The sequence below is a fragment of the Lithobates pipiens genome, unplaced genomic scaffold (genome assembly GCF_037356315.1).
Source record: "Lithobates pipiens isolate NorthernLeopardFrog02 unplaced genomic scaffold, aLitPip1_a1.2 Scaffold_13, whole genome shotgun sequence".
NCBI classification, from domain to species: domain Eukaryota; kingdom Metazoa; phylum Chordata; class Amphibia; order Anura; family Ranidae; genus Lithobates; species Lithobates pipiens.
Window position 1 is genome coordinate 331230382 of NW_027507718.1, and position 16751 is coordinate 331247132.

The window sequence follows — 16751 nt, forward strand, 5'->3', positions numbered from 1 at the left end:
CTGATGAGCAGACCCAGCAATGTTTTACAGTAGATGCTATGAAAGATTCTATCATTCAAGCGTCATAGCTTATGCTTGGACTAGTGCATTCTCGCAGAGTTCTATGGCTGAAAAATTGGTCAGCTGAAGCACCGTGTAAAAAGCGATTAGCCAGTTTACCCTTTCATGGTGAAACGGCTATTTGGAGACAATCTGGATAAATACAGCCAAAGGAGCTCTAATGGGAAAAGCTCTCTTTTACCAGTAAAGAAGTTTAAACATTTCTCCTTTTTTTTTTTTTTTTTTTTTTTTTTTTGCCATATATATTTTAGCATCATTGTTTTCCAAAAAAAACTTTGACATTGCTATTGGTATCGTTTGGAACTTGTATATTATTTTTTGAAGGATAATCATTTTTAACATATTCATCCTTCCCATCCGGGACAGGGGTCTCATTGATATTTTCTTAAATTCCATTTTGATCTCATTCAGTAATGGCCCATAATTAGCCAAGTATAACTTCTCTAATGCAGGTGTCAGCTTAATTTCTAAGTACGATAGTTCTCTTCCCACCCACCTGAATGGGAATTCCCTTTTGTAGTGCAATTCCTTCCTTTTTTTTATTTTTTTTATTCTACACCTATATTTAGTATTTCTGTTTTATGGGATTGATCTTAAAGTTTGAGCATTCCCCATATTTTTCCTCATTATGTTTGGTAATGTCACCCTAGGTTTAGTTACATACAGTAAGATATCATCTGCGTATCCCGCCACCTTATGTACCTCCTCTCCCACTCTCGCCCCTTCTATATCAACACTGTTCCGTAAAGTTGCCAGGGGTTGTTCTAATGACAATACATACAAGAGTTGGGCACCTCTGTCTTCATTGAACCCTGCAACACTACACTGCTGCTAACCCTTACCACTAAGTGACTGTATAGATTTTTAATCAAGCTCATAATTTTAGGTCCCAATCCTAGATGTTGGAGCGTGTCTCTCATGAATCCTCAGTCTACTCTGTCAAATGCTTTCTCTGCATCAATTGACAGGAGTAGCCCTGGGGTTCCCTGTTGTTTTTTTTTTTTTTTTTTTCTTTGGCAGCATTAACATTGTTTTTTTACTATTATCCCTGCCCTCTCTACCAGGTACCAACCCTGTTTGGTCTGGGTTCACCCATTCTGACTTCAAATTTTTTAGCCTCAAAGCCAGAATTTTTGCGTATAACTTTGTATAGGTGTTCAACAACGCTATGGGCCTATAGTTAGAACAGATGGTTTTATCCCTTTCCTCTTTGGGTATTCTTGTAATATGGGCTAGTAATGACTCCTTATTTCTTAATTTCCCACTATTTTGTTCAGGTAGTCGCACGTTTTTGGTAATAGATTTTGAAATTATTTATAGTATTCGTAAACCCATCGGGTCCTGCGCTTTTCCCTATGTGTTTCAATACTTTTTCTATTTTAATCTTGTGTAATTGGTCCATCTAGTTCCTTCAGTCTTTCTACAGGAATTTTTGGTAATTGGCGTCTATTGGATATTGTTCTTTTTTTTTTTTTTTTTTTTTTACATTTTCTTCTTTCTTTTGTGTGTGTTTATTTCTGATCGAGTATAATGCACTATAGTATGTTTGAAAGGCCTTTGTGTAATCAGTTTTATATACCATCGGTCCGCTCTCATTTTATTTTTTTTATTTTTTTATCCTTTCTATATAATTTTAAGCCTTCTTATTTCTTAAGATTTTTGCAAGGTGTTTCCCTGGTTTATTTCCCCATTTTATATCTCTCATTTACTACTCTTGTTCCATCAAATCTTTTATTTGTTCTTTTTATAATTCAAGCCTGATGGATTTCGACTTCCGCTTGCTTTTTATGCCTTTTTCTTTTAATTCATATATTTTTTTTTTTTTTTTTTACAATAGTATTTGCGTTCTTCTTCCTCCTCCTTCCTCTTCTTCCTCTTCCTCCTCTTCTTCTTCCTCTTCTTCCTTTTTTTTTTTTTTCCTTTGCCCCAATGGAGATCACCTTCGCCCTAATAAAAGCTTTATGGGCTTCCCACATAATTGCCTTTTTTTTTTTTTTTTTATTTATTTTTTTTTTTTTTAAGTCTGGTGTCTCATTCAGCAAAAAATATTGGTCGATTTAATGCATGTCTTTTCTATTTCTACATCTTCTATTAAGTCTTTGTTTAATCTCAATTGGCCTTTCCCCTGTTCTTCCCCTTTCAATTTCATTTTCATCATTACTGGCCATGGTCCGATATCTGTTATTCCAATTAAGGTTTCTATTACAGCCTCCAGGACGTTATGCTCCACCAATATATAATGCAACCTGAAGGTCTGTGGCTGTTCTAAGCCAGGAGGAAACATGGGTTTCTTCAAAAGAGGAAGGAGTGGGAGCAACGGGTATGCAAGACTTCCGAAATACCAGGCTGAGTCCTAGAGCTTAGGGCTATGAGCCATTAGAGGGCTGAGTTTGGGGAGGGAAGCCAAAGCAGAAACCGGCACGCCCAGTTAAGAACCTCCAGAAGAACCTAGAGAGGATTGTCGGATGTGACCTGAGAGATTTGTGCTGCTTGGTAATTTTCATTACGATCAGAACTCCAAGCCCGCCTCTTAAACGGGCATATAGGGTTAAGCGTGAGACCCTAGGGTGCTTATCTGCCCAAATAAAGGAAAGCATTGTATTCTGAAGTAGGTGTAGGTAAAATGTGGGGACACTAATGGGCAAGACCCAGAAAAAATTATAAGATTTTCGGGAGGACAGTCATCTTGACTGCGTGAATGTGGCCAATCCAGCATAGAGTGGGGTATCTCCAGGATGCCATGAGAGCTGTGATGGAACACAGTAAAGGGTAAAAGTTGGTGGGGAAAAAAGGGACAAGTAGGAGTGAGTCAGCTTGATACCTAGGTAGTCCAATGATGTGGGAAGGTAGATTGGAGGTGTGAAACCGGGGGGTCCAGAAGACAGATGTTCAATGCCGTGGTTTTCTGTGGTTTGATTTGAAGCCCAGAAATAGCAGCAAAATGGGTCAAAAGACTGCAAATTAGGCAAGGAAACAATTGGGTTAATCAGAGTTAGGAAAGCGTTGTCTGTCTGCAAACAGCAAACTATTGGTAAGGGCTTGAGGGCGAGGATAAAAAGAACAGGAGATAGGGGGCACACCTGTCGCATTCCTCTAAAAAGAAACGAGGGTGATGGGCATCCTGCATAACAGACATCGGCAGAGGGTCAAGAATAAAGGGCGGCTAACCATTGGAGGAAGGAGTCCCCAAAGCCCCATTGCTTTTAAGACGTATTGTAAGTAGTCCCACGAGAGTATATGTCGAGTGATAGGAGGAATCCAGGAATTTTATGGTGATGTAGCAAGGTGATTAAGTGAATCATTTTCTGGACATTGTCCCCTGCCTGGTACAAAGCCAACCTGATTTGTCGATCAGGGAGCAAATGTACCGATTTGATATGAACGGCTAGGATCTTCCCCAAGAGCTTAATATCCCCATTCAGTAGAGAGATGGAATGGAAGGCTTGGGGCTCATGGGCTTTATCATTGGTTTTCAGGAGCATGGAAATGTGTGCCCGTAACGAATCAGGGGAGGGCAGGACGCCCTGCTTCATACTGTTGAAATAGGCCATCAGTTGGGGGAGCAAGAGGGAAGTGAACTTGCGATAATAGAGAACCTGGTCTCTTGCAAGCACACAGTCGCCATGGCTAGACTTTAAGTGGTGAAATACCCTTGTGCTCTTCTCCTGTGAGTTGAAACAGTGAATATTATGGCTTCTTCTTCACAAAGTTCTATTCACATAAGGAGACAAAATTGAGCTGGACTGATGGAATTCTGTAGCGAAGGTCAAGGTCTGCGATCTGCAAACATAGGGGAGCGGCAGCCTGAAGGAATGAGAAAGGGACGAGGGACTAGGGCAGGGGGGCCAAAAAAAATCTAAATATTGGTAGAAGAGGAGTTGTACAGAGTACACCACATCTTGCAAAAAGACATGCGAGGTAGGGGGGCGCTGCCGCTAGACACATGGCTATTTGGGGCTGTATTAACCCAGGATGCATCTCTAAGGGGAGGGAAGAGACATGGCAGGAAAAAAAAGGGGAGTTAAACATTCGGGAGCGGGGACAACCAACTCTAGTCCAGTATGGAGTCAACAGAAATGCCCTAAAAGCCCACTAGTAATAGAGCTATGCGGTCTAACAGATCGGGCTACTACAGGAGTTGAGGCTGAGGTATATTCCGAAATGCATAGTACACAAGACAAATCAACCAAAAAGCAACAATATAGACATATCAATAAATGAATGAGTTAAATCGCCCTAGAATGCTGACACAAGCTAGTACTAGTGAAATGGTCACATAAGGCTCCGGACTAAACAGTCTGGGGGCTCAACGTGAGAGTCCATCAGGTGAACCCCTGGGGCCAGGCCCCAACAACATAAAACAATGTTCAATAGGCCCGCAAGCAGCAGTCAGGCAAAAAATCATTAAAGTTGAGGGAGAAGGTGGTTATAAGGAATGAGAATGAAGTGAGCCTGAGAGCCCTGCATGTGGGTCTCTTTCTGTCAATTCCCCCCCCCCCATGCCTGACGTTCAGGGGAGGAGAGGGGTTCAGATTACTGCACTCAGTCCATGCAAGCTATAATTCATATACCGCCTACGGTGTCTGGGACTGGGGGAAGGGGCGCAACCGGGAGATAAGCTTCGTGCCATAAAAGATGTCAGAAAAATGTCAGGGCTAGTCAATGAATGGGGGGGTGCGCAAATGTGGAAAAACAAACACAGGAGTCAAATCCTACCATCAGTCATGGTGGATGGTAGGTAGACCAGGTTGAAGAGGCAAAACAAGACTCATGGATCCAAGGTTCATCCTGGGTCAGAGCACGGGGAGCCTGCCGCAGGTGAGGGGTGCACACGGGAGGGAGCGCTTACTCCCCTGCACTGCCTCCCATGTGTCGCCCGGCAGGCTGGTGGGAGGCTGGGAAGGAGTTGATTTAGCCGGGCTCTGATTATCTCCAGTGGATAGTAGGTGGATCGATTCCAGGGCGGTCTGAGCTTTGTCCGGCGAGGTCAAAGTGTGGCTATGGCCCTTGAAAGAGAAGCCCCAGCGGTACCAGATTTGATGGGCAAACATTCCTGAGGTGTAGGGCTTCATGTGTCTCCTTTTCACGATGGTGGGCTGTGAAAGATTTGCCAAGACTTGGTAGCGGTACCCCTGGAACACAAGGTCAGACTTTTCCCTCGCCGCTCAGAGGGTCTCCTTGGTATGGTAATAGGTGAATTTTATGACTGTGTCCTGAGGGGGTCCCTCAGGCTTCTTGGGGCTGAGCTCACAGTGAATGTGATCGAACTCCAGTCTGTCAATTGGGATAGCCAGAACCAGTTCTTTGAATAAGGCAGTGGAGGAGAGATCTACAACAGTCTTGGGATACCTCTGAAGTGCAGATTGCCTCTGCGAGCCCTGTTTTCAAAGTCTTCCAGGCGAAGAAGGGCTGCTACTAGTTATTTCTTAAGATCCGTAATGGCCTCATGCTTCTTCAAGGCTCCCACACCAACGATCTGGAAGACAAGTTGGACCGTGGCGGCCAGGTCTATCTTGACTTCCCGATCGTTGTTGTGGGAGCCTAGCTCCCTTATCTCCTTAGGTGCGTGGCCAGCTTAGTGGTTGCCGCTGATGGTTCAGTTTGGGGAATGGTTTTGAAGTGGACCAAGAGATCGGCATCATGGAGTGCCGGCTGCTGGTACAGGGCCACTTCAGAGGTGTCGCCCACCATGGAAGACTGCTCCGTTTACCTCTGAGGGGGAGAGCAAAAAGGAATCTGGACTTGAGGCCAGGGTTTCAAAGATGGCGTCAGGTGGGGACACCCCAGGAGGATCACGGTCTGTGGATTTGGCGCAGGGCGCTCGGGTGGACATATTTCTTTGCCCCATGGGGTGTCCCCGAGCTTTGGAGGATCGTGGTGGAGTGAGGGAAGCCAAGAAACCCCTACATGAAGTACTCAGATTGGCTGATGTGTCCAGGCAGCGAGGAGCGAGATTACCATGCGGGCATTTTGGTTCGCTGCTCACCCATGATTTTACATTTTAAGCACAGATACACTTTTTAAGGTTGTAAAAAGATACAAGTTTCTTTTTACAGTAATTTGTTTTAGCTAAAAGCATAGAATAGGCTCATCCAAATTGATAATTGCAGTTAGTCTGGAATGCTGCATCATCTTCTGGTTATTTTCTTCTTTGTAGTAACAGCTTGATCTCCCCATTTCTGTCTCTCATTGCTAAAACCTAGTACACACGTTCAGAAAATCTGACGAAAAATTACGCTTTCAAAACCATCATACGATAGTACACAGTTTTCAAAAGTCGATCATGACCATTCATTCAAAGTTATCCAAAGAATAAACACGAAAAAGTTTCCCTCGTGATACCAGTTCATACGATTTTTTTTTTTTTTTTTTTTTTTTCCATCCATACGGCATTCATAAAAAAAAAAAAAATCATACGATTATTGATCTGATATTTTCATTGTGTGTACGAGGCTAAAACCATAGCGCTTACGAAGGAAATATGGCTGTAATGCTGGCTCTTTCTGCAGTGAAGCCAGAGGATCCGCTTAACAGCTAGGCAACTCTCCTTTTATTAGATCAGCAATGACCGTCTCAATATTTATATAATTAGTTTTTTTTTTTCTCTTGCCAATGTATGTTTTTAACCTTAATGCTAATAGTGTTTTTTTTTTTAACAATCCAATGAAATCTCCCAGCACATAGACCAGGTTCTCAGCGAGAGCTCTGGGACTCCAGATTCTAGGTCACCTGATTGGTGTGATAGCTTCTGATTGGCTATCACGGTGATCAGTCCTTGTGAAGCCCACCTCTGTTTACTTCCTCTTAAAGAACAAAACTGCATTTGTACCTTCCTCTTCTTGCAAGAGTTTTTACACTACCCCTGTGCTGCTAGCACAGCAGATTTAGATTCTGGCAAGAGTTGGGGAAACAGGGTATCACTTGAATTTTCTGCTTGTCTTTGAGACTGGTGCATGAGGAGGCAAGTTTTTAAAAGCACACTGTGTGCTGCTGCAGGCTATGGAGGGATACAAGCAAAGAATTGGCATTATCAGGTTTGGTGGCACAGGCATTTCCTTTGACTCGTTACTGCTGCATCAGGCTGGCCATTAACCACTTACAGACCGGACCATTTAGCTGGTCAAAGACCAGGCCACTTTTTGCGATTCGGCACTGCGTTGCTTTAACTGACAATTGCGCGGTCGTGTGACGTGGCTTCCAAACAAAATTGACGTCCTTTTTTTTTCCACAAATAGAGCTTTCTTTTGGTGGTATTTGATCACCCCTGCGGTCTTTATTTTTAGCACTATAAACAAAAATAGAGCGACAATTTTGAAAAAAACACATTATTTTTTGCCTTTTGTTATAATAAATATCCCCCAAAAATATATATAAAAAAACATTTTTTCCCCTCAGTTTAGGCTGATACGTATTCTTCTACATATTTTTGGTAAAAAAAAATCGCAAAAAGCGATTGGTTTGCGCAAAAGTTATAGCGTTTACAAAATAGGGATGGTGTTATGGCATTTTTGTTAATAATTATTTTTTATTTTATTTTTTTTACTAGTAATGGCGGCGATCAGCAATTTTTATTGTGACTGCGACATTATGGTGGACACATCAGACATTTTTGACACATTTTTGGGACCATTGTCAGTTATATAGCAATCGCTGCTATATAAATGCAGTGATCCCTGTGTAAATGACACTGGCAGTGAAGGGGTTAACCAGTGGGTAGCAGTGTAGGGGTTAAGTGTGCCTAGGGGTGTGTTACTAACTGTGGGGGGTTGGGCTTTCATTTAGTGAACACTGATCTCTGCTCCAATCACATGGAGCAGAGATCAGCGTCACTAGTTGCTAGGCAGAATGGAGAAATGCTGTTTACAACGGCATTTCTCCATTCAGCCGTCTCGTGAGACCGTGGGTATGCCGGCGGCGCGTTTGCGATGGCAGGTCGGCATTGAAGATTGGACGTACCTGTACGCCAATATGCCTGCCCGTGCCATTCTGCTGACGTACATCGGTGTGCGCTGGTCGGGAACCGGTTAATAGCAGCCACTGTGCTGAACTATAGCTAAAGCAGTATATGCATTCCCTTTTGTAGTACCTCTGCTTTGTGCATCGGCTATGATAGAAGAGGGGGGTAAAACACCTCAATAAAGGGCTTTAGAAAGACTTATTTAGTCACACGGAAGCCTAGATCCATCCCAGTGAGATGGCATCTTCCCCTGAGAGTAATATGGCTGGTCACGGTGAGCCGTCAAGAGGAGCAAGTGTTGCAGCTGCTCTTACACACTGCAGGCCCTGTGTATATTACTAAGAAGGTTTTATCTTCAATCATTTTAAGCTTAAAGTAAAGGTTTGATGCTTTAAACGTATCCCAGAGTGGGACTAAGCATAACAGGTCCCCGTCCATTGCTCAGGACCCTCATTGAGGAACTAGGAGCGAGAGATGGTGAATTTTTTCTCTCTAGGACCAGGAAAAGGCTGATGTCTCCTCTTCCGTAGAACCTGATGCGAAGTATCAAGCTCGCAGGAAAGGTTGTTTTCAGTCACTCACTGAATTGGTCTGCTCCACAATTCTGAGTGAGAGCACCCAGATAGTTTTTATTTATTTTAATTTTTTTTCCCTCTGAAAAAGTTCTCAGTACTATTTTATGGAGAAAGGGCTTTATGGGGAGTTCCAGCGATTAACGCTGCTATATCCTTTGTAAACAAACTCGTCCAGTAGACTCTGCTCCTATACTAAAGGGTTCAACAGATAAGAAGTTGGAGTTCTTTTTTTTTTTTTTTTTTTTTAACCCCTTCCCGCCGAGCGTACGCAGATGTGCATACTCGGCTTCCGGGAGGTATACCGGGATGATTCCCGCACCTGCAGGCATCATCCCGGTACCGTTTTGTTCAGCAGGCGATTGGCTATCCAGCCATAACAACCGATGCGGCTAAAAGCCGCTCGGCTGTTATGCCGGAGGAGCGGGAGGGGACACCCCCCTCCCGCTCGATCGGGAGCACCGATTCCACGTCTGATGCCTCCGGCTGCTGGGGAGGAACTGGAACGAAGCCGTAATCGGCTTCGTTCCAGTCTCCTCATAGTAAACACGGAAGCGACGTCATGACGTCACTTCCCGTTTACTCGGCTGCCAATGGCGCAAGTTTTAAAAAGATATACGGTATTCAGAATCGCCGTTTTCGGCGATCTGAATACATTGAAGTGTAATGGAGGGGTGGGGGGTCTTTTAGACCCCCGATCCCTCCATAAAGCCGTCCCCGCGAGCTCACGAGGCAAAGAAAACGCATACGGAAGTCGCGCCCGCATATGTAAACGGTGTTCAAATCACACATGTGAGGTATCGCTGCGATCGTCAGAGCGAGAGCAATAATTCTAGCACTAGAGTTACCAGGTTAGCTCCTCTGTGTCGCTAACCTGGTAACCGTAAATTTTTTTTAAAGTATCGCCTATTGAGATTTTTAGGTACCGTACTTTGTCGTCAATCCACGAGTGTGTACAATTATAAAGTGTGACATGTTTGATATCTATTTACTCGGCGTAACATTATCTTTTACATTATGCAAAAAAATTGGGCTAATTTTACTGTTTTTTTATTTTGTTTTGTTTTTTAATTCATGAAATTGTCCCTTTTCCCAAAAAGTTGCGTTTAAAGCACCGCTGCGCAAATACCGTGTGACATAAAATATTGCAACAATCTCCCTTTTATTCTCTAGAGTCTCTGCTAAAAAAATATATATAATGTTTGGGGGTTCCAAGTAATTTTCTAGCAAAAAATATGGATTTTAACTTGTAAACACCAAATGCTGAAAATAGGCTTAGTCATGAAAGGGTTAAAGTAGCATATACAGTGGGGATGGAAAGTATTCAGACCCCCTTAAATTTTTCACTCTTTGATAAATTGCAGCCATTTGCTAAAATAATTTTAAGTTATTTTTTTCCCTCATTAATCTACATACAGCACCCCATATTGATAGAGAAACACAGAATTGTTGACATTTTTGCAGATTTATTAAAAAAGAAAAACTGAAGTATCACATGGTCCTAAGTATTCAGACTCTCTGCTCTGACACTAATATTTAACTCGGGTGCTGTCCATTTCTTCTGATCATCCTTGAGCTGGTTCTACACCTTCATTTGAGTCCAGCTGTGTTTGATTATACTGATTGGACTTGATTAGGAAAGCCACACACCTGTCTATATAAGACCTTACAGCTCACAGTGCATGTCAGAGCAAATGAGAATCATGAGGTCAAAGGAACTGCCTGAAGAGCTCAGACAGAATTGTGACAAGGCACAAATCTGGCCAAGGTTACAAAAAATTTCTGCTGCACTTAAGGTTCCTAAGAGCACGTGGCCTCCATAATTCTTAAATGGAAGACGTTTGGGATGACCAGAACCTTTCCTAGAGCTGGCCGTCTGGCCAAGCTGAGCTATCGTGGGAGAAGAGCCCAAAGATCACTGTAGTTGAGCTCCAGAGATGTAGTCTGGAGATAGGAGAAAGTTGTAGAAAGCCAACCATCACTGCAGCCCTCCACCAGTCAGGGCTTTATGGCAGAGTGGCCCAATGGAAGCCTCTCCTCAGTGCAAGACACATGAAAGCCCGCATGGAGTTTGCTAAAGAAAAAAAAAACGCCTGAAGAACTCAAAGATGGTGAGAAATAAGATTCTTTGGTCTGATGAGACCAAGATAGAACTTTTTGGCCTAAATTCTAAGTGGTATGTGTAGAGAAAACCAGGCACTGCTCATCACCTGTCCAATACAGTCCCAACAGTGAAGCATGGTGGTGGTGGTAGCATCATGCTGTTGGGGGTGTTTTTCAGCTGCAGGAACAGGACAACTGGTTGCAATCGGGAGAAAGATGAATGCGGCCAAGTACAGGGATATCCTGGATGAAAACCTTCTCCAGAGTGCTCAGGACCCCAGACTGGGCCAAAGGTTTACCTTCCAACAAGACAATGACCCTAAGCACACAGCTAAAATAACGAAGGAGTGACTTCACAACAACTCCGTGACTGTTCTTGAATGGCCCAGCCAGAGCCCTGACTTAAACCCAATTGAGCATCTCTGGGGAGACCTAAAAATGACTGTCCACCAACGTTTACCATCCAACCTGACAGAACTGAAGAGGATCGATCTGCAAGGAGGAATGGCAGAGGATCCCCAACTCCAGGTGTGAAAAACTTGTTGCATCTTTCCCAAAAAGACTCATGGCTATATTAGATCAAAAGGGTGCTTCTACTAAATACCGAGCAAAGGGTCTGAATACTTGTGATATTTCAGTTTTTCTTTTTTTTTTATAAATCTGCAAAAATGTCAACAATTCTTTGTTTCTCTGTCAGTATGGGGTGCTGTGTGTACATTGAGTCCCCCTTTCTAGCTTCGATCATCATATCTTGTCTTATGGTTAGGGTTTTTTCAAACTTTTATTTTTTTATTTTTACGGTTCTTTTTTACGGTTCCAAAACCATACGGGATGTCAGACCCATTTTGGATCTCCAAGATCTAAACCTGGTTTGAATATCCATTATTTTTGCATGGCGTCAATCCAATCAGTAGTCTGCATCAATCAAGAATGCTTTTTTCCATGTGCCATTTTTTTTTCCCAGCTCACCAGAAATTTATGCTTCAAGGTAGAAAATCTTCATTTTCAGTTTGTAGCTCTACCTTTCGGTCTAGCTATTCCACCTCGAGTGTTTACAAAAAGGGGAGATTTTGGGACTTTAAATGAGGCATATAATAAACATGCCTCCATCCCTGATGCAGAAATTATACTGGGGTTTTTTGGGACTTTAGATGAGGTCATGTACAACGTGAAGGTAAACGAGTCAAAGTACATGTTTAATGGATCAAACAAAATACATGCCAATATCAAAAACCACATAGAGAGAGACACTATAGTAAACATCATTCACTGTTTACAAACACATAAGTATGTGCGTGTAAAATACAAGCATCAAGAATACATCAGTGTTTAGCAAACCTGGTGTCACTTAGTGGTCTCATAATATCAATTGTACATTCAAACATTTGTCTAAGTACATGTAACAATGTATTAACACTTGTAAAGGAAATGTAAGTATAATGATAATAAAAACAGTAAATGCATGATAAAAATATACATAAAAGATGTTCCAAATTGATGGTGTACTATGCACATAGATCTATATCCCGGATGCCGAATGTGTTTTGTGTAAAGAACACATCAGGGGCAGGTTTGCTATACTTTGATGTATTCTTGATGCTTGTATTGTACACGCACATACTTATGTGTTTGTGAACAGTGAATGACGTTGTCCATCAATATTCTAAAGATTCGGGCAGTATGCCTGGTCCTCGAGGCCTGGACTCTCAAACTGCGGAATTGTCCTATCAGGATCCAATCCGACAGTGCCACAGTTGTGGCTTTTATCATTCACCAAGGGGGCATTTGTCTTGGCAGAAAACATTCCTTGCCTATTTACAATTTTCATTCCAGGAATAGGAATTGACAGGCGGACTACTTGAAGTCGCCAACAATTGTTCCTGGGACAATGGTCCTTTCACCCAGATGTGTTTCTGTTGATATACCAGAAGATGAGTTCCAGATGTGGAACTTTGTGTCAAGGACAAGGGATCCGTTGGCATATGAAACGGATGCCTTGATTTTTTCAGTGGAATCAGTTTTTTACTGATCTATGCGTTCCCTCCTGTTCTGCTGCTTCAGCACCTTCTTCACAGGTTCAAGCAAGAAGGGAAGGAGGTTTTTTTTTTTTTTTGGCCCAGGAGATCTTGGTTTGTGAAATTGTAAAGATAGCGGTGGGGGACCCTTGGACCCTACCACTGTGGTCAGACCTGCTCTCGCGAGGTCCGGTATTCCATCCTACCTTTTAAAAATGCAAAATTTAGCGATTTTGGCTTTTGAGACTCAAAATCTAAAAGATCACGGGCGATTGGCCTCAGTAGTTATACTTTGGTAAATGCTAGGAAGCCGGCCTCCAGAGTCAAGAATCTGGAAACATGTCTCCTGGTGTAGATCCAGGGGTGGCAACCCAGGAAATATGTCATAAGGTAGATAGGATCCTTGAATTCCTACAGATGGGATTCGAATTGAAGCTGGCCTTTAGTACTGTCGATGGCCAGATATCGGTCTTTTCATCAACCACTTGCTTCTCTCTCTCTCTCTCTCTGATTCATAACTTTATTCAGGGGGTAAAGCGGATTAATCCTCCAGTTTGGTCACCCCTGAACCTTGGGACTTAATTTTAGTCTTGTCGGCTTATAGAAGCATTCTTTATTATTTTTTATTTATTTTTTTGGAGCCAGTACGAGATATTCCCTTGGTCCTCTTTACAGGGGAAAATAAATTTGAAGTACCTCACGGGACACATCGGTCCCTGCCTTCTTGGTATACACATGTATTGCTTTGCTACAAAACTGATTTACTCCCACCAGTGGGAGGGGTTATATAGGGAGGGCACTTTTTGTCTTAGGGCGTGCCGGTGTCCATCACCTGAAGGTGGCCTATAACCCACATAGTAACTACTATGGCTCTGTGTCCCATGATGTACTTCAAAAGAGAGGATTTTACAGGTAAGCTGTTTTAAAAATCAAATTTTTTAGGTAGTTTTAAAAAACGTTTTATAATTGCAAGCTGAGATCAATATTAACATGGTACTAAAATAGTTAAAATTTAACTGCGTATTTGGCTGTTTGCCTCTATTCTAGCTTTACAAATGCTCAGTTGTGCTGTTTTTTTTATTTTTTTTATTTTACTCCTCTGCTCCATGAATGCTTTGCACATCTGTGTTATACACCTGTTTTTTTTTTTTTTGTGTTCCTCTCTTAGGATGTGGATCAGAAGAAGAGTGGAAACTACTTTTTCTTGGATGACTAAACCAGTTTGGAAAGTTTCTTTACCCTCAACAAATTATAAGAGGAGAGGACAAACTTCTATTGTAATTTTACAAAACATCCCCAGAAAAAAATCCATTGTATGCTGTATTGTTACAGTAGGGATAAGCAGAGTAAGCATCCCAGACAACTAGCTGTAAAGGAATGAAACATTTTTGTATCCATTGTTTCTGCAAAACAGTACGGCTTATGGTTTCATAACATGATATCTAACTTATTTGTCATTTTTGGTTTCCCTAATTTTAGAGCTTTGTGAGCTGTATTTCTCTAAAGTATGGTTTATAAAATGCTGTTAACAATACAATCTTGTTTTAAAAAAAGAAGAGCCCCAGACCTCTGCAGAGGTGTTCAGAAATAAACATACACCTAAACTGAGTTGTTTTTTTTTTTGCTTCTTTTTTTTCCTGAGAAATTTGGATTCAGTTTACATTTTTGAGAAACTTGAAAACACTGATATTAGTGTTTAAAGAACTGAGCTTTTTGGGGTAAAATGTGCTAGAATCACTCTTCATCACACAGTATTCTTCTGTTCAAACCAGCAGGTTGAAGAACTGCCAGCTCTGGTCGGAGCCGCTGTACTAATGGCCCAACGTTGGTACACCGATATCCCCATCAGAACCGCTCAACAGGGTAGGAGGCCCTCCCCGCCAGAACACTTCGGTCAGCACTCTCTGATATTGACTGAGAGCGTTGATTGGGAGCCAGTTGGCTTCTGGTTTTCCAGTATGCTCGTCCGACAGAAGCTGGCCAGGTAGCATTCATTGAACCGCTATTCGGCCCGTGTATACGGGGCTTTACCTGGAAGCAATAGCGCTTCAATTTTTCTAAGCAGAGGAAAACTTGTACCAGTGTAATTCGGGGATGTGCAATTCCTTTTCCCCAGGGGCCAGATAAGAAACTGGGACTGTTGTGGCAGGCAGGGAAGGTACATAAACACATTGAAAACACCTCAGCGCCTAGAAGGCGATTCAATTCGCATTGTGCGCTATACAAGTATTTTGTTCATTCACTAGGAATAATACGGTAGGTACAGCTGCTCATGAAGTAGTGTGCACACTCGCCATTATTGGAATCAATAGTGACAATGTCCTGTGCTGATCTGCTGTACACAATATTTGTGGAGGGCAGGCTGGCAAAAGCACTGAGGAAGTTGACAGGCACAGGGGTAATTAGCTGTGCTGTTGTGTGACTGGCTGAGACACACAACTGGCAGAGCTGGAAGGAGAGTGCCTGAGATTGGTACAGTTGGGGTTTTTACAGCTCCTGGGGTTTACAGTGTGCAGGCTTCAATCTGGCACTAATGGGAGTACCATAGCTGTGTAGCAGAGTGGTAGGAGAGCATCTGGATGTCTCCTAGGCAACATGTAGCCTAGGAGATTTCCAGGTGCTCTCTTCAGAACTAAGGCGGACTCTTTACCAATCAGCTTTTGCAAAACATGAATTTTAAGGCAATTCAAACATGTAAAAAAATTATTTAATTTTAGCTTTAAAATTGTAGTATAAAAGCATACATCATGATGAAATTAGATTTTATTTTATTTTTTAAATGATGTACAGTACTAACAAAGTGCTTTACTGGATACCCCCATCTACTGAACATTTCCATCAGCTTACCATTATGGTGGAATTCGTAAGCAAGTAGTTGGGGAATACCACTTCCATGCATCTTAACTATACTGTTTTGCTGAAAGCACTTTGTCATGATGAAATTGGTGATTTTTATTTTTTTTTTTGTTTTGTAAATCTACTGTTTTTATACTACAATTTTAACCACTTCCATACCACAAGTCGTCATATGACGTCCTGGGTTTTCAGCGGGGATATCCTAAATGATTCCTGCAGTTACAGGCATTCAGATATATTTTTTCAGCCGGCGATTCCCTCTACCGCAAGAACAATCATAGCGGCTTTTCAGGAAAGGTAGGGGAGAATTTCTTCAAAGGAATCTCTCCTTCCATGTATTGTGTTGTCATGCCTATGTGTCACCACTGGAGGCTGTATTGAGCACTCACCATTCTGATGCTGGAAACAGCAGAAGCTTTTACACTCTTCTCCGTTCAAGCCAGCTCAGACCCTCAGGTATGAAGGGGGTTTATGATCACTTCCTGGGCCCCCAGCTTGGCGTTTTTTTTTGTCCTTGAATGCCAGCCAGCTGCCTCTTAAAAAAAAAAAAAAGTATTTTTGGGCAAATCGCGTCCGTTTTACTCCGCCGCCAGCTGCTCCCTGTTGAAAGAGGAGGGAGGGGGCGTTTTTCACACGGGGCGTGGCTAAACGGCGTCAGACGCCGGCCACACGTGGAGGAAGTAATTGAAACTATACAGGAAAAGCTGAAGTCTGGCAGTGGAGGGACAGAGCAGAGTGGTTGCTGGTCAGTTTTGGTGACACAGGCATCTCCCTTTTGTCAACATTGTACTGTATAGCTAGGACTAATAGCAGCTTATGTACTGTACTATAGCCTAGCAAGTGTAACATTCTTTTGCTGGTACTGCCTCTGCTTTGTACTGTAAGCTATGAGTGACAAAGGGACCAGGAACTCCTCTAAGGGTTCTAAGGGGGTTAATGGTATACAACAAACTAAAAACCCTTCCAAAAGAATATTATCCTCCCCTGAGAGGAAAAAAAGTGAGAAATGGCCAGTCAGATGAGCCATCTCGGGTAGAACACTTCTGTTCCTGTCTATTTCATACAGTTTTTTTCTTCTACCAGTTAAAAGATTATTGCTATGTGTCTCCATAGGACTAAACCTGGCAGATTCCCATCTAGTCCTCTGGGCCCTTTTATTGAGGTGCAGGAGGCTGGGGATCAGGTAGA

The 16751-nt window shown here is 42.5% G+C and overlaps 1 protein-coding gene across 1 annotated transcript in view; it reads left to right on the forward strand.

Moving 5' to 3' along the window:
- ABCE1 (ATP binding cassette subfamily E member 1) overlaps nucleotides 1-14315 on the forward strand; it is a 64709-nt gene extending 50394 nt beyond the window's left edge. The window contains exon 18 of the mRNA XM_077476974.1: nucleotides 13876-14315. Within this exon, the coding sequence (XP_077333100.1) occupies nucleotides 13876-13923 (48 nt within the window). The 3' untranslated portion in view covers nucleotides 13924-14315. The remainder of the gene's footprint in view (nucleotides 1-13875) is intronic.
- Nucleotides 14316-16751: the final 2436 nt, after the last annotated feature.